The sequence below is a fragment of the Eleutherodactylus coqui genome, chromosome 4 (assembly GCF_035609145.1).
Source record: "Eleutherodactylus coqui strain aEleCoq1 chromosome 4, aEleCoq1.hap1, whole genome shotgun sequence".
In the NCBI taxonomy this organism is placed as follows: domain Eukaryota; kingdom Metazoa; phylum Chordata; class Amphibia; order Anura; family Eleutherodactylidae; genus Eleutherodactylus; species Eleutherodactylus coqui.
The window spans coordinates 40,602,967-40,620,986 of record NC_089840.1 but is presented as its reverse complement, the minus strand read 5'-3'; the positions used below and the strand labels follow the sequence as shown (position 1 = coordinate 40,620,986).

Genomic DNA, 18,020 nt, shown 5'->3' with positions numbered 1-18,020 from the left:
ATGAGCCTGGTACGCTGTACCAACCTCCCATAGGCTCCCATGTTGCTGCTCACACGAATTGCGCTAAAAACACACACAAGAAAAATCACAGCATGTTCTATCTTGGCGCATATCGCACACGCATACAAGCGAAGTTAGTGCATGGCGATTGGCAGCATGCAGCAGATACACGTTATTGCGCACTTCCGTGCCTGCGCACAGCACGCTGCGGATTACAGCTGTGTAAAGCCAGCCTTAGGAACTAGCAGGATCTATAAATGCACATCTATTCCCAAGGTCAAAATGAGGGACAATTAAAGGCCAAAGAGGGACCTGGGTCAAAAATAGGGACTGTCCATGCAAAAGACGGACACTTGCTAAGTGTTGTGCATACTACCCACAGGAATCTGATTACTACATGCAGCCCCACTGTCCAGTTACGTAACTGACTGCGACCAATGAATATCTCCTCGCTATTTACTATCCGGCACTCCTATAATCGCGTGCAGGAAGGACCGCGGCCTAACACTACGCATGCGCATTCGCAGCTTTTCCACCGGCGACTACGGTCAGCTTGTTACGCATGCGCATCTTTATAAAGCCGCTGTCACGTTTGTCCCACAACGCGCACGCGCAGAAGGACTGTCACCTCGGGCACTGATTGGATTTCGCCATGCGCAGGCGCCGACTCGGGTCTTCGTTTCGGGCGCTGTGATTGGAGGGTGTTCTGCGCATGCGTGCACCGTTCTCCCCGGCTTGGGAGCCTTCGCGCCATTCGAAGGAGTGTGGGGTGGCTGGTCACGTGGTGCAGGTGGTGGGGGAGGAGAGAGACCCCAGGTTACCTCAGAGACGGGGGAGAACTGTCACCAGCGACACCCGGGACTGAGCCTCCGCCCTGAGCGCCTCGCCACCGCCACAGAGCCCGGGCCTCCGAGCCGCCGACATGAAGGGGTGAGCTGTCATACAGTCGTGCATGTGCGCGGCGTACCGTCACTCCACGGAGCCCTCCGCCTGTCTGCTATCTCTGTAGGCCCTGCCTCCCTATAAGCTGCCTCTGGGGGCCCATGCCTTCTTGTTGGGCAGGCTCCCAGGGGCCCATCTGTGCCCCATTGGTGGGCAGCCTGTGACCCGTCCCAGAGTCCCCTGTAGAGTATAGGGGGGTGAGGCTGTAGCCCCCTGACACCTGGGGTGTGAAGGGTGCGCAGTGCCCCTAATTATAGGCTATGGTGGCCCCTCATATTGCAAGTGTCTGGGCGCCTTCCTCCGCACTGCGGGCCGCCCAGGAATAATGTGCCGTTATACAGGTTCCGGGGCATCTGGGGACATGGCAGTATAGCGCTGTAACCCCGCGGGCGAGCACGATGAGGGGCGGCGGAAAAAGTGCCGGTTTACCCTCGATTTTCATGCATGTATGAGGGGCTTAATGATAGAAATGCGCAATTTGCATCTGTACTTAACGCATGTGAAAAGTCACGTGGGTCCGATAGTAAATGCATTTAATGTGGATCAAACGTGACGGCGTGCGAACGGGATCTGCGGGCTGTGACGCTCCCATAGAAATAAAGAGTCCAGAACAAGAATTCGTGAATTTTCGTGTCCCGTCCCACCTCCCCACGCGTGAGTTGTGGCCATCTTGGAATCGGACAGAACTCGAGTGTCAGAATCTCCCGTGTGATTACAGCCGTGGAGCTGAGACGTAAGGGGCTGTTTGCCAGGATCCTGACATGGGGCCACTGTGATCACCCGGGACTTTGTTTTCCCCTTTTTACTGTGTTGACCAATGCCGGGAGCCGCTAGCTGATCCACAATGCCGGCTTGTCCCTTTCTTGGGTTGTCTTCTGTACGAGGGCTGTCTGCTTACTTAGTAACAATGTTTCCAGCTCTTGGATTCGTCTTGCAACTCTGTTGCAGGTAACTTTTTGTTACCGGTGACATCTGCTTCCCTCGGAAGCCACAATGTGTTGCCTGGATTTGTCGCACTGTGGACCGTTGGCGCCCGGCAGACTCGTTCCCAGTCAGTTCAGTCTTTGGACAATGCGGGCATTGATGACACATTAATTTGTGATGTGGCGAGATCGAAAAACCGCTGCTTGTCCTGTTTTTGGGTGATTCCTTTTAAGGAATAGCCCATTATTTCCTATGGGATCTATAATAAAAAAAAAATAAAAATATATATATATATATATTAATTAATTAGTATTGCAGTTGCCAGCCACACGGTTTGCATGCGAGTTCAATTTTTACTATTGGAAGCACTTGCGGTGGTTCTTTTATTTATTTATTTTTTCCCCAAGTGCGTAAAAATGGCAAGCTCATAGATTCGAGGCTTCACTTGTGTGATTGCATCTTCAGGCCGTTGTCAGACGAGCGTATTGGAACACCTCTGTAATCCGCACGTGTTGCAGGTGACATTATAACTGTATGTCATCAGTATTTGATCTTTTTGCCTCTGCGTCTTTTATTTTCTGCTGCGCAAATACTGATCCACATTTGCGCAATAGAAGATAGTAGCAATACAGAGACGAAAAAATGCAAAACAAAGGGTCATGCTGTGTTCCGTGAATAATATAGGCGCGCGACTTTAGACCTCGATCTACATTAGCTGCGTCTTACGGACCGCAAAACGTAGACTGAATTTGGATTCGCTCGTCTGAAAGCTCACAGGACGACTATCGTTCGACTAGTCGGTGGAAGTAGTCGCTAATGCGAGTTGTTGGTGTACGAATGACTGTTCGCAGTTGCTGAAGCGCGACCTCCCCGACTCGCCGCTGTAAGACAATTGCCCGTTTACACCAAATGATTCAATCAACCAGCAACTATTTTTAGGTGAGCTAAAACAAGGGGACTAACGATCGAGCTATCGCTTGTCGCCCTGCTGATGGCTAAGTTTACGTGAACTATCGATGACTACATTTGCTTAATTGAGCGAGTATTTAGGCGATAGTGGTCCCATGTGAAGCCCCTTATAGGGTGATTGTAGCTTTCCACCAGCAGCTGAGCTGTCATGTAGCGCAGGATAAGGCGGCCGTAGGAGGCTTCCTGTGCATCCGCCGCTGGATTATCAGGTTAGCGGTATCATCACTTACTTTATGGTTTGGCTTTTTACACATGATGATTGTCGGGCGCTAAAGTTCCTGACATTCATCCCAGCGCCAATTGCTTCTGTGCTTTCACATGTCCGATGATCGTTCGGTGAATGAAGGGAGAGCGGGCCACCCGCTTCCATCTACGGTAAACAGGCCGTCCTTCATAGACGACCGACTGCCTGATCCGTTTCTGCAGGCATAAAAATGGACTGATTGTTCCGTCTGACGGCGCTTACACTGAACGATCGTTCAGCATAGTCATGACCCACTGAGAATCTGAACGGTCTTTGGTATTAGCGGCGTCCCCCCCTACACTCAGTAATGGTGACTGGCTGCAAAATTGCAGCATAATCAAAGAAAACGGCTGGATGGCGATTTATTATCCAGCGTAAGACTGAAAATGGAGACATAGAGGATCCCGTCTCATGTATTCATGTAAGGTGCTGTCCCTATACGGACTTGTTATAGGAGATGGTGCCGTACCTATGAAACCAGTCTGATGGTCACACAGATGTAAAATAACTCCCAATTTAACTCTGGTTGCTGAATGGTTCTCGGGCCGCTCTGCGCCCACATGCCTCTATGTAGTGAGTGAGGGATGCTGGTAAACTATTCCTCATCCATAAACTAAAAATGGCCATATAAGGTATTCGGCGATGGGTTACCTGTTCACAAAGGGATTTAACCATCGCCGTTTTAAAGTGTGATCGATATTCTAACTACCTTTTTGGTTCAGCGGCCGTGCATGGCCTTTGGGAAATGGCATTATTTTGTTTTTGACCACCTATTGCATTGTGATCTTTATTATGGGATCTGTCTGACATTCCCTTTTGGGCAGGCGGGTCTGGAGGTCAGCGTGGGACTTCTGTCCTATCAGTCCCAGCATTTTATTAAAGACCAAACCAGTTGAGGATCCAAAAAACTGAAGTTGTATCCATTCTCTACTCTCGTGATCCTCACCTGGTTTGGGCTTTTAAAAATCAGGAACAGATCTTACCCATGTGAATGCGCCCTTAAAGGGGACGTCTCCCCAAGTTTTCGGAGTGTTTCCAATAAGAAGCGGTAGAAATGAACGAGGCGCTAAATGAACCCACCGTGTCTCCATTGCAGCGAGCCTGCTCCAGCTACCCAAATTATCATTTTTTTTTTGTTGCATTTCTCCCAATATTGAGACTTTGGTATTTGTGTACAGATGCAGGTGACTTGGGTGGTGGGCTGCGGCTCTGCTACATACGTGTCGGTCTATCTAGGAGACATTGGTTAGTGTGCCGCGTATCCCGATGCTCTTCCACGATCTATTAACAATTTAACAAGGAAATGTGATCCGTGAGCTCCTCCCGGTGAGGGAGTTGTTGTAGTTACATGTTGGAGAAGCGATTAGTCACAATACAATATATGAAAATCAAACCTTAGTGTTTAACGCCTCATAGGGGAGTTTGTGGCGCCACTTACAAGCACTAAGAGGAGCGGGGCGCGTCCGGGAGAGTGCGGCTCGCTCAGAGGATTCACTTCTAGGATGTTACATACAGGCTTCATCTGATGGCATGCGGACACTAAAGGGCGACTGCTCTGAAGCCACCGCAGAATAAGCAAACTACTCGGATTTGCTGGGGTTGTTTGGCAGAGCTGCCATCCTGTGTGAACTTTTTTGAACACTGCCTGTCCCCATGCCACAATTTTTGTGGATCCCGTGATAATTTTTTTGGCAAGCCTGAAGATCTGCAGTTGGGACCATCTAAAGTGGTTGTGGACAGATGTATGTATACATCGTCAGCAGCTTCCAAGTGGAAGACCACGCTAAAGAACGGCATGTGATATATCGTCACAGCATGGTAGGATTCGCCGTTTGTGCTCAACCGTTACGCATATTTTCTCCACATACACAAGGGACTTCAAATGGCCCCAGAGATGCGTAGAGGTCCGGTAGAATGGCCACCGAGTGCAGCACCTTTGGACTTTTGTCTCTAGGGCAATTATAAGTCCCTTGCATAGGCGTGGAGAAAAAGGCACAAAATGGTTCACCTGAAACGCAGAATCCTACAGCGCTGTGAAGAAATGCTGCCTGAAGATCGAATTAAACGGCAGAGCGGTGGACGCATCCTACACATCGTGTAAAGCACTTGGTGAAACATTGTCATCGTGTAACTCCTAAACAGGTAATGATGGGGCAAAACTGCCACTTCTAGTGTCTCTGACTAAATTTCTAGCCAAGACTGATATATTTCCCATTTAAAAAAAACTGCAGCTGGATTCAATATGGCGGATTTCAAAATGGCCGCTGTTAAGTCTTCACCCAAAAACTCCAACCTGCCTCCTAATTAATACTTTCAAGCATTGGAAGTCCATGTTCTCAGTATTCCCCCAGTTGGGCTGGGCTCACACGAACGGATTTACATTATGTATTCTGCGCGAATATTCCTGAGTAAACGGTGTCGGTGTAAGTACATTGATTGTCATTGTTCTCCTCACACTTGCATATGTTTATTACGTATGTTACTCGCGTAAAAAAAAACCAAAAAAAACCCCATAGCATGTTTGATTTTTACAGTGTATTACATGCGTAAGAACCCAATTCTCTATGGGTGCGTTCAGAACCCCACACCAGTAAAACGCTAAGATTTTTACGCAGTGGATTACCATACAGTCATGTGAGCCCGGCCCTAAATGGGTGTGTCCAGACTTTTGCTTCACCTTGTATATAGCGTCCTATATCTAGTAGGAAGTTTCCAACCAAAGAGCAGCTGCCCACTCTGACTTGTGGGGGGCCTGGCTGCAGACCCCTCTCCCTGTTACGTCTGTATGTGTTGATAAGGCAGATGGGAAGAATTTTTGTAGTCTTTTGTAGATTAAAAACCTTGGAAACTGACTTCATGCATGAAATCTGTGGACTAGATTCTCTACTGCCCCCTGTTGGTGAGGCTGGAGATCGGTTGCCACATGGGGTCCTTGTCTCCTGTGCATCTCACGTTGGTGTCGGAGAACGATGGATGACAACTAATAATATTCGTTATCTTCCGACTCCTCCACTACTTGATATTCCGTGCTGCTGGCGGCGGCGGCGCGGGAGAAGCGCTCGGCTGCTCTTCAGTCTCTCGCGGCCTATAAACTCTGGGAAAGGAATTGGAATTGCAGACTGAATTTAATCGTCTCTTGCGGCCAAGTCTACCTTTCCCTCTAACTATGTGCTGGGACTTGGCAGCGCCTCCTAGAAAGCCCTCCACATCTGCTCCCATTGTAGCGAGCGCAGCCGTCCTGTAAGGGGTTATCGGCAATTACTGGTGAATGTTCTGAAAATACGCTGCGATGTCTTGGAGAAATAACGAGCCTCCGATATACTGGAGCTACTTATCTGGTCGTGCGTGTAGAGGACGTATTAGAGAAAGATCTGCAACACACGGATGGGTTTCGGAGGCTGCCGGCGGATGGATGCAGTGCGGGCGCCGAGCCGGCTCTGTGTCTTCTAGAGATTATAATTGATGGTGTCCACCAGCCAGGCCAAGAAGCTGCAAGAGTTAAATTTTTTTTTTTTGTCAGTTTTTCTTGGTTTTGTGGGATGTTCATTTTTTTTTTTTTCCCCAATTAACTTTTATTTACATATATCATTATATATATTAAAAAAAATTTTATTTTTTTTTTATTACGGCACATTTAAAGGGATTGATGTGTTATTTAAATACCAATGATGGATGGAAGAAGAGAAAAAAATGGCAAAATCAGTTTATCACCCCCAGCAAAAAAAAAAGTAAAAACAAAAGTTAAAATATATATATCCCAAAACTGTTCGTCCCAATGTGCATGGACGTATTTGTATTGCGTAATCCGGAGCGGTGTCTGCCTCTGGAGTCCGCAGCAAATACTGCCCATAGCATGCTATAAAAAAATCACTTTTCCCTGCACATGAGTGGAAATCAATTGCAATTTTCCGCTCGCAAGGGAAAATTGCAGCATTCTCTATTTTGGCGCAGATGGGTTTCATTGGAGTCAATGAAGGCAGTTCGATCTGCGTCATCGCCTAGTATCTGCGCAGCGTCATTCGATACTGCGCATATGCGTCGGCACGCCGGTTGACACATCCGCATTACAGATTAACACTGCGGAATCTCGCATGTGGAATCCGTCCCGGCCGTGTGCATTCGGCTTTCAAGTTAAAAAAAAAAAACATGCACTACAGCGACAGAGAAAATAGTTGTCAGTGCTAACGTGTTGCTGTTCTGAGCTCCTGGCATTATGGTGACCAGGGTGTGAGCCGTGATGCCAGGAGGACAAACTGTGATGTTGCAGCGATCAGGTGATTTCTGTTGATGTCATCTGCTACAAACGCCGGGACCGCTGCGGGGCTGCAGCGCTGGATCTCAACTGCAGAGGACCGGTAAGTACGAATTATTTTATCTTAAACGGGTGGCGGCGGAGGCGACTGTTGTCCAGTAACTGGAGGAGCGCTCTAGCCTGTAGGGTAAGTTCACACAGGGCGTATGTTGGTGCAGAGCAACACTAAAATCTGCACAGCTTGGTGTGGATTGACTCCCTTTTTGATGCGGACACACATGAGATTGTCACCTTTTCAACTGAGGGGGATAAAGTTTGAGGTGGATCCACACCAGGTCTGCAACTTGTGAACAGATTCTCAAAGGGCTGGTACCAAAATTTCAGGTTCTCCACAGGAACAGAATCCTGTATGGCAGGGGTCCCCAACTCCAGTCCTCAGGGACTGGCAGCAGGTCATGTTTTCAGGATCTCCTCAGTGTTGCACAGGTGATGTAATTATTGTCAGTGCCTCAGACATTGCCACAGGTGTTCTTACCATAGGATATCCTGAAAACATGACCTGTTGGTGGTCCCTGAGGACTGCAGTTGGGGACCTCTGCTGTATGGTGTATGTTTTGGTTTCACTTCTGGTTATGTAGCACACTAGTTCTTTAGACATATTTGTTTACCTTTTGTTGGGGGTTAGAGCTTTTTCTTTTGGACATTCACATTGCTTTTTAAATAATATGATTTAACGATTTCGCCGATACTATGAATATGTAGCTTATATTTGGGTCTAAGACTTGCTTTTAATACAAAACCGTTTTTCTTTTTTTCTTTTGACTTGTGAAAATAATTTTCTTAAAGCCCCGGTTACACGCAAAGATGGCTTAAAATTCGTTCAAAATATAGCTTGAATGACGGTTTGAGCGATGATTTTGCATAAACTACTAATGGACACTAATGCCCATTAGTAGCTTACTGGCTTCATTTGCATGTAAATGAAGCTCCCTTCTCTGTATGCAGATACAGCTCCAGTGTTCTCCTGCGGTGACAGCAGCTGAAAACAATGTTATCAGCACTCCCGCAGAGAATCGCAGCCTGTGGTCCCTGCGATCAGCTGGCCGGCCGAACAATTGATTTTTAATGCTGACTTAAAAATCGTTTGGCCGAAAAACTAACGATGGTAGGGCTAACACGGAACGATTATCGCTCAAAAGACATCTTTTGAACGAATTTTGAGCAGCAATCATTGCGTGTAAATGGGCCTTAACGTTTTTTGTCCCTTTTTTTTCACAATGCATTCAACTGATCACATTTATTACACTTCACGCTACTCAGTATTTACTAAAGCATTATTGCCTGTCAGTAGTAAAGCAATAGGTGTAAGCCAGGACAGGCTTGAGAGCCTTTGTTGGGGCTCCTGCTGCAATGGCATCCCATTGGCCTTTTGGGGAGCCCCCTGTCTGTAACCATGTAGATGCTCCAGTTATCAACACGCAATGGGCCACCCAGCCTGGATCAGAAGCTTCTCGGAGCCCGGCTAACGACCACTGAGCCCCCTTAGCGGTTCAGTGATGTAACTAGACGTCCGTCTGCAGCGCTGATACACGAATAAAGTGTACACCGTTATATCAGTCTGCGGGAAAGGCTTAAAACACATAAAAAGTGCTGCAAAAACCATATTAACTTCCCTCCGCACCCCCCGTTGGTGGCCTTCGTGCAGCCACCTGACAGCGCGGCTGGGCTTCCTTCGTCCCTGCGCCGGGCAGAGTCCATGTGGTTGTAACTAAATTTAACAAGCGCTAGCTGTAAATAGATGTTGGGCTGCTAGCGATCCGCGCTGGGATCTGTTTCAGGGCTCCACATTCCTTCCCGGGACGGTCAGAGGCTATTTATAGCCATGAGCTACGGAAGCCTCGCTGCGTCCTGGTGAGTGAGGGACGGCGGATTACCGGATCCCGACAGGTCACAGCCCGGCGCTGGATTATTCCTCATACCGTACTGCCTTGTCTTAATGTCTGGCCCCTGTTTACTCCAGGGCTGTGAGGCATGAGCTGGCACAAGGAGCTAACCTGCTGGCATGGCTCAATGTACACCAGCCTGCACACCCCCATAATTCAGTGCGGTGCTGAAGAAATGGCGCTCTCTAATGGGCCGGTAATGTGTTATTTGGTCATAAAACCACGAGGTGCTCATGGGGGTCCCATTATTATTATTTTTTGGGATCTTTCAGCTCTGTTCATCCTGAGCACCCTGGTTCATGGATCAAATGGAGCAGCTGCAGTTGATGCTGACATAGGCAGGGCTCAACTGTATTAAGCTTTGCATGCTATTCTGGGTCTATGAAAAGCTGGATGACATATGGACATTTAACAGCAGCTATTAAAGGGGTTGTCCCGCGCCGAAACGGGTTTTTGTTGTTTTTTTTTTTCAAACCCCCCTCCTGTTCGGCGCGAGACAACCCCGATGCAGGGTTTAAAAAAGAACACCGCACAGCGCTTACCTGAATCCCCGCGCTCCGGTGACTTCTTACTTACCGGTTGAAGATGGCCGCCGGTATCTTCTCCCTCGGTGGACCGCAGGGCTTCTGTGCGGTCCATTGCCGATTCCAGCCTCCTGATTGGCTGGAATTGGCACGTGACGGGGCGGAGCTACAAGGAGCCAGCATCCTGCACGAGCGGCCCCATTGAGAAAATAAGAAGACCCGGACTGCACAAGCGCGGCTAATTTGGCCATTAGACGCCGAAAATTAGTCGGCTCCATGGAAACGAGGACGCCAGCAACGGAGCAGGTAAGTGAAAAACTTTTTATAACTTCTGTATGGCTCATAATTAATGCACAATGTACATTACAAAGTGCATTAATATGGCCATACAGAAGTGCATAGACCCACTTGCTGCCGCGGGACAACCCCTTTAAGTGGTCTCAAGATCCATGTATGTTACCCAGAATTCAGAGCTGCGGCCATCTTTACCTCCATATTTTGCATTATATTGACTCCTATATTTCTATAGACTCAGAATAATCATCACAGGCGCCGAAATGTGACAAATTTTAAAATGCGTTGCTTCCAGTTTTCTGTTCAGTTGTCTTAGTTGGGGTCCAGGAGTTGAGACCCCCACTTATGGCCAGGATGAAGGGGCCTGGCATTACAATCTATGACCTGTCTTTTAAGGCAGAAAAAAGCAAAAAGGAGTAAAGGTAGCAAATACCTTCCCGCTAGCCATGAGAATCTCCAACATGTCCGATGTTCTCTATGAAGGGGCACATTGTGCAGTACGCCTGAAGCCTTCTCTATAGGGGGTGCAATGTGAACAGTTGCCAGTGTCTTGTCCAAGTAATGGGCTGATTGTGGGGAAGGGATACTGCAGCATGGACCCCTGCTGGGATAGGTGACTGGGGGCTCTACAGCAGGCTACAGCCCCCTCCCATCTTGCATCAGTCCTTGGAAGTCTGTAGTAATGTGTGAAATGCTCCTTTTATACTGAACGAGAACTGCATAAACCGGTAACGTTACGTTCGCGCTCGTGCAGCCTGTTTAGACGGACGGATTCAGCGTTGACTCTGCCTGAGATCTGATGCGCTCCTCCTCTGGGAGGCAATAGTCGTCCCGCCTGAAAGAAAAACCCTAAGATGCAAGGAGGAAATGGAAGAGATTAAAAAATGCCTTGACTTATTCCTTACAAGTTACATGAAAACGGATCTTTGGTTCATAAAGAATTTATGAACGTAATTTACTTCTTAACGGGAACTTGTCGTGTTCCTTGGAGTTCCCTGGCAGCATGTTACAGTGACCGACTCTGATCTCCCCGATCGGTCACTTATACTGATCTGTGGTTTTGTGTAACTTGTGCAGTAGTCAGCCCATGAGGAGTCCGGTGAGGCTCGCTTATAGATCTGTGCTTTCCCCTCCCCTCCAGCCACTGATTAACAGATAATACACAATATGGAGAGACCTGTCAATCAGTTGGTGCGGGAGCCTGAATGTATGAATATTAATGAGCCGCACTAGACTCCACTCAAGCCCGGCGCTGCACTGTTATAGGACCACTCGACTGATTGGTAAAGGGGATGGACCGAAGAAATTGTTGTCTATCACTATGCGGTGCTGCTCGCAGCCGGGGAACTACGAGGGGACTGACGGGTTCCCTTTGAACTCTTGTAGAAAGTGATCTGCTCGGGATAATTTAGGATTTAATCTGTTCCGACTCTGAAAATATTTTTAAGGATGTTTTGCTTTGTTTCAGTAGCCGGATCGAGTTGGGAGATGTAACTCCACATAACATAAAGCAACTGAAGCGGTTGAACCAGGTCATCTTCCCAGTCAGTTACAATGACAAGTTCTACAAAGACGTCTTGGAGGTCGGGGAGTTGGCAAAACTTGGTGAGTGGATCGTGTGTAGGGGTAATGGAATAAGCATATATATATTATCATTTGTAGCCTAAGGCTAGTCATATGATTACATTTCTGTCTTGTTTCTTGTTGCAGCCTATTTTAATGACATTGCTGTTGGAGCCGTGTGTTGTAGAGTCGACCACTCTCAGAATCAGAAGAGACTGTATATCATGACCCTCGGCTGCCTGGCACCATACCGCAGGCTAGGAATAGGTGTGTATTGCTCCTTCTTAGCTTTACTAATAAAATAGTACAAGTCTGTATCCTTTTGATTAGTAAATATTCTGTACAGGTTTAAAGCTACAATTATCTCCCCCTAGGAGGCCTTTTAAGACTTCTTGGGGGATTTATCTAATGTATTTAAAAGTAAAGTTAAGAATTAAAATGAAAGTAAAAGGTGTGGGGGCACAGCACTCGCATCCACCCAAACTATCACCATAGCTACCCCTTTCACCTGAGACCAATCTATTCTCTAATACTTTATTTTGGTGTGAATTTGCAGTTTAAAGCATAAACAACCATGAAGTCGTTTTCACTTGTTACGAGACTTGTCCGTTGAGAGACGCACAAATATGAACCGCATTCTTTTGAATAGGTCATACACATAAGCGATTTTTATCCCGCAGCGCGATACAGAAAACAAATCAAGGCACGTTGTACCTTTGCATCTCATATCCCATTGTTTTCAGTGGGTCTGGGGGCAGCTAAGCGGCTAGGTGCACGAGATGCGAGGTCTCCCCATTGAGAACAATGGCAGACATTCGACGATCACCACGGCGGAGAATCGCTACTTCCCCCTAAGTGATGAGGTGGTTTTCGTATAAAAACTCATATCCATGTGGAAATCTCATGTTGGCGAGCATGATATCGGGCTGTTGTTTCACGGGCCAATATTGCGCTTGCCTGTGTGAAATTGGTCTAAGGGAAGGAAATTGCAGCATGTCCTATCTGGCTGCGTGATCTCGCATCGCATCCCCATTGTTTTCAATGGGAGAAACTCTGCAATACTCTGCCGTGGCTGCAACAGTCATGCCGGAGGATCCCAGCATCCCCGAAGTGATGCAAGGCTGTTTTCCCATGAAAACGCTCCACATCCCTGAGGAGTTCACATGGTGGGGAGTGCAATATGGGAAGTTGGCCTAAGAGTGTGTTTAGTGTGGAATAGATATATTTAAAATGGGTGAGCAGAAGTATTAAAACAGCCTCAGGCATGACCATAATAAGCAAACAAAAAAAAAAATTGGTAGCCCAAAAGAGAAAAATTTAGAGCTGTTGGAGAGGTTTTTCCAGTAATATTAAATGTCTGATCATTGGGAGCCCAACCACTTGGTCCCTCAGGGAGCTCCCTCCCGCCCATAGAAATGAAGAAAGCAGTGCTTTGCATGGAGGATTTGAGAATACGGATGACAAGGTTCCTTGAGGGTTCCTGTCTGTTGCATTTAAAAGGCTTATCTAGGTTAAACTTATCTGTTGAAATAAATGTAGTGGTACTCAATGGTCCTCACACCAGGGATCCAGCTCTGCAGCCCAGCGGTCCTTCCGGCTACCACATTGACCAATGCAGCAGTCAGGTGCCAGTATCAATTCCAAAACGAACATTGGGAGGACCATGGAGCTGCATCATTGTGTCGCTGGGGGTGAGGACTGGTGAGTACTGCTGCTTTCTATTCAACGGATTTAGATCAAGTTTTATTTTATTTTTTTAACAGCTTAGTGTCTGAGGAGGTATGAAGAGATCGCTCGATAATCTCTCAATACAGCGGGTGCCCACCCCCAAAACAGCTTGGATGAATCCAGGCCGCTCATCCGAGTTGTCAACCTTTTAAATGCCGCCGTCAATTCTGACAGCGACATTTAAATCCCCTGAACGGTGTTCCAGGGTCCCGTACGCCCCCCCCCCCTTCGTGTGATATGATTGTAGAGAGGCCCCAGGGCCTTTAGGGTGGCTTGATAAAATGCCTGTCTGATTGCAGTATGATGTAATGCTATCTCATTACATGATACTGCAGGAGCGATCATAGCATTACAAGTATTTGTCCAAAAAAATAGTAAAAAGTTTAAAAAATAACAATTTTACTTTTCAAAAATTTAGGTTTAAAAGAAACAAAACCCTTTTGCCTTATTTATAATAAAAAATCTAAATAATAAAACAAAAGTACATATTTGCATCTGTAAAAGTGCGATCTATAAGGGTAATGCATTATTTACCCCTCACGGTGAACGTCGTTTAAAAAAATTCAAGAATGCCTGAATGGTGTGCTTTTTTTTTTTTTTTGGTCACCTCATCTTCAAGAGAAAAATTTAATAAAAGGCGATCAAAAAGTCGTATGTACTCCAGAATGGTACCAACAGAAACTACAGGACATCCCGCAAAAACAGACCCCCCACACAGCTATGCCAATGAAAAAATAAAATTATGGCGGCTGAAAATTTAAAAAATTAAATCTTTGAAAATATAAATAAAAGTAGTATTGCAAAAAAAAAACCATATATACAATTGGTATTGTAGCAGTCGTACTGACTCATAGAATAAAGTTATCAGGTCATTTTTGTTAGTTTGTGCGCCGTAGAAACAAGCACCTAAAAATGGCAGAATTTTGTTCGGTTTTTCCATTTCACTCTGCTTAGATTTTTTAAAAAGGTTTTTCAGTACATTATATGGAAAAACAAATAGTGACATTGAAAAATACAACTCGTCCCGCAAAAAACAAGCCCTCATACAGCTGCAGGGATGGATACATAAAAGGGTTATGGTGTTTTGTTTTTTTTTTTAATTAAAGGCAGGAGGAAAAAACAGAAATGGGGGGAAATTGTGCCATGTCCTTAAGGGGTTAAACACCCATATAACCTCTTGATCTGTTACACCTTTTTAAGTCGCCACATGTGCAAAATCACTAAAGTCACTCAAGAAATTCTCCCTGCTCTTGTAACCCGTTCATGACCTAGGCAGTGGTCTGGTTTAATTAGCAAAGTTGTTTAATAAAATATTCTGCCTTTTTAGGAACAAAGATGCTCAACCATGTTTTAAACATATGTGAAAAGGACGGCACCTTCGACAACATCTATCTGTAAGTTTCATGCTTTCTGTTTGCTGAGCCCTGGGCGCTGTCAGCAGATTCTAATGAAGAATAAAGCTGCCCATAGACCGGCATTCTGCTGACAGCGATCAGCCCCCATCTCCGAGATTAACAGGCATTTCCAGCTGAGCATGCATGTAATTTGAGTAGGGTGATAACGAATTGCCAAGACACCCTGTGCTACTTACCTCTGGGAAAACGAAGATGAGTGACTCCACCAGTAGAATAGGGAGTACAGCTCTAGATTATAATACAGGATGTAACTAAGGATCAATACAGAATAAGTACTATATGTACACAGTGACTCCACCAGTAGAATAGTGAGTGCAGCTCTGGAGTATAATACAGGATGTAACTCAGGATCAGTACAGGATAAGTAATGTATGTATACAGTGACTCCACCAGTAGAATAGTGAGTGCAGCTCTGAAGTATAAAGGCCCATTTAGATCCAACAATTCTCGCTCAGAATTCGATGTAAGCCATCTTTTGTGCAAGAATCATTAGGTCTAAATGCGGCGCCATTGTGCAGTTTTCGTTAACAATGAGTCTTATCAAGATTGCACACTGCGTACTCAGCGGGATACCGTTGATACTATTGTTTCAGCTGGTATCCCGCCTGGAGAACACACCAGAAGTATGCAGAAGACAGCTCTCCAGCTGTCTTCTGTATACCCTGCTTGGAGCGTTCAGCTGTATACCAGCTGAGCGCTCAGAGAATACAACAGCTGTATGCAGCAGACAGCGGTCCTGCTAGTCTTCTGCATAAAGCGTGAGCTTTTATTTACACACTTATGAAAAATGAACACTCAAACTGTTACTCAAACTGCCTTTTGAGCGAATTTTGAGAGAGAATCGTTGTTTAAATGGGCCTTAATACATAATATAACTCAGGATCAGTACAGGATAAGCAATATAATGTACACAGTGACTCCACCAGCAGAATAGTGAGTGCAGCTCTGGAGTATAATACAGGATGTAACTCAGGATCAGTACAGGATAAGTAATGTAATGTATGTACACAGTGACTCCACCAGCAGAATAGTGAGTGCAGCTCTGGAGTATAATACAGGATGTAACTCAGGATCAGTACAGGATAAGTAATGTAATGTATGTACATAGTGACTCCACCAGCAGAATAGTGAGTGCAGCTCTAGATTATAGTACAAGATGTAACTTGGGATCAGTACCACATAAATAATGTTCATCTGTCAATAAATTACATGTGCAGCAGAAAGCCAAGTGATACAACTCTAGTCTCATGCTCACATTCTGTCTCACCACAGGCATGTCCAGATCAGCAATGAATCCGCTATAGATTTCTACAGAAAGTTTGGTTTTGAGATTATTGAAACAAAGAAAAATTATTACAAGAGGATAGAGCCGGCCGACGCTCACGTGCTTCAGAAAAACCTGAAGATCTCTTCTCCCGCGCCGAACGCAGATGTGCAAAAAAGCGAAAATTGAATGGAGACCTGGATGAACCCTTTTTTCTTGCACTTGCTTGTCGCCAAATACGGATAAGAGACCCGTTGAGTTTTACTGAGCGCACACTTCTAATATCTCTTCTTCCTTCTCCACTTGAAAAAAAAATTAAAAGAAAGTGTTGAATGCTTCTTGAAGGGGCTGTACAATCTTGTATGTATATTGTCTGGTTGAACTCTGAAGTGTTTCCCATGTGTGGAGATGATCCGGGCAGGGGACGTATGGATTCTTTTTTTTTTTTTTTTTTTTTCTTCAGGCTTTTCCCCTGTTTTGGTTTGGAAGAATTGGGTGGCTTCTATCAGTCTGAAATAATAGTCTTTAAATAAAATCTAATTTCTTTTTAGCATTCTTTTTAACCTCATTGCATTTTTTTTCGTAATATTATAGTAATTACAGAAAATCTGTTTTTTAATTCTTCATTCGATAATCCAGCAATTATATAATGTAGAATTCCGCAGGACCAGAATCAGCGAATCATTGATGACCTCTTGGGGTGCTGTTCTGATCTATCAGTTGTAAAAGATACGGATTTGGCTGTCTGTCTATTGGAAACCAAAATGCTTGATTTGAAAAATTTTATTGTATGTATTGAGCATTTTGGCAAAAAATGTAAGTTCTTTATTGGCTTTTGAAAAAGTTGGTTGACAACTAACCTATAAGGTCCATTGCAACTTCCATATAAGTTGTCACTCAACCTTCTTGGGCTACAGCAAATCTGCTCAGCTAGCAGAGAAGATGTTTCATTAAAGTGGTTGTATAAACCCTGCGGCTTTCTTCCAGCACCAACCATGTCCATGAGATGTTTCTGGAGTTGCAGCTTGGCTTAATTCAAGTGACTGGAGATGAGCTGCAATACCACACAACCTGTGGGCGAGTGTAACGCCCCTTTTTCTTGCCTAGTTGCAACCCTTTTAATGTTTGGAATAATGGATAACAGAACTGTAATGGAAGCCGTGGAAGTTGTACCTGAAGAAAGGTTCACTTGTAGTGAGTCAATTTCCTACCAGTGGTGAAAGAAAAAAAAAATTCACAAAGTGCAGACAGACCCATGTATGACCAATTCCAGGTATGCAGGTTAAGCTCTGTTCATATCTTTTATTCATGTTCATGGTATGTGCTGGGAAAGCCTCTGGTGCACAACCAAACCCATTCATAGGTCTCCATGCGCCCAGTTTATGCCAAGAGTGACATAAGTTGTGCTGGTATATCTTGATGTAACTTTCTCTTCTTCCTTTCCCTCATGGCTTAGGAAAGTCTATTCTAAAACCTTTTCCTAAACCTAAAGCTACGGTATGGGACAGTATGTATGTTTTTATAAATTAGTGACTGTTGTATCCCACGTTATCGTTGTACAATATATACATAGCAGAAAACGTCTGATGTATATGTGCTACAGAAGTAGAACGAGATGTGAACAGAGACTTAATTCCATTGTTCCCTGTCCGCCGTTTATGCCGGGGTGAGGATATGACTATCATGCTGAATGACAAGAAGTAAGGAAAACTTGATGACTTATCTCCAGCGACCTTTACATCATGTGTGACTGATATCTGCTGCACATATAGATGAGAACATTCTTGTTTTAGAGGAGCACTAAACTTGGGGTACGTTTTACAAGGGCTGACAGCCACTCGAGTGATTGCTCAAAAGAGCGAACATGGGAACTAACAGGAAGTGAGTGAAATTCACTCGCTTAGGGCTTATTCAGATGACCGTATATCGGCCGGCTGTTCACGCCGGGCCGATATACG

The 18,020-nt window shown here is 45.4% G+C and overlaps 1 protein-coding gene across 2 annotated transcripts; it reads left to right on the top strand.

Annotated features, from left to right (window-relative positions):
- The first annotated feature begins 697 nt into the window (after nucleotides 1-697).
- On the top strand, nucleotides 698-16,615 carry NAA50 (N-alpha-acetyltransferase 50, NatE catalytic subunit). Of its 2 annotated transcripts, none has more exons than XM_066599331.1 (5): nucleotides 698-930; nucleotides 11,564-11,697; nucleotides 11,803-11,922; nucleotides 14,711-14,777; nucleotides 16,071-16,615. In XM_066599331.1, exons 1-5 carry the CDS (start codon nucleotides 923-925, stop codon nucleotides 16,249-16,251), a joined length of 510 nt encoding a protein of 169 aa, XP_066455428.1. In that variant the 5' UTR covers nucleotides 698-922; the 3' UTR covers nucleotides 16,252-16,615. The 2 variants fall into 2 exon arrangements, with proteins under 2 accessions (XP_066455428.1, XP_066455427.1); XM_066599330.1 differs by having other exon boundaries at nucleotides 700-930; nucleotides 11,561-11,697.
- The last annotated feature ends 1,405 nt before the right edge of the window (nucleotides 16,616-18,020 follow it).

Coding starts and splice junctions, on each gene's coding strand:
- NAA50 (XM_066599330.1), top strand. Junction 11,923..14,710: donor ATACCGCAGGCTAGGAATAG/GTGTGTATTGCT, acceptor CTGCCTTTTTAG/GAACAAAGATGCTCAACCAT. Junction 14,778..16,070: donor ACCTTCGACAACATCTATCT/GTAAGTTTCATG, acceptor GTCTCACCACAG/GCATGTCCAGATCAGCAATG.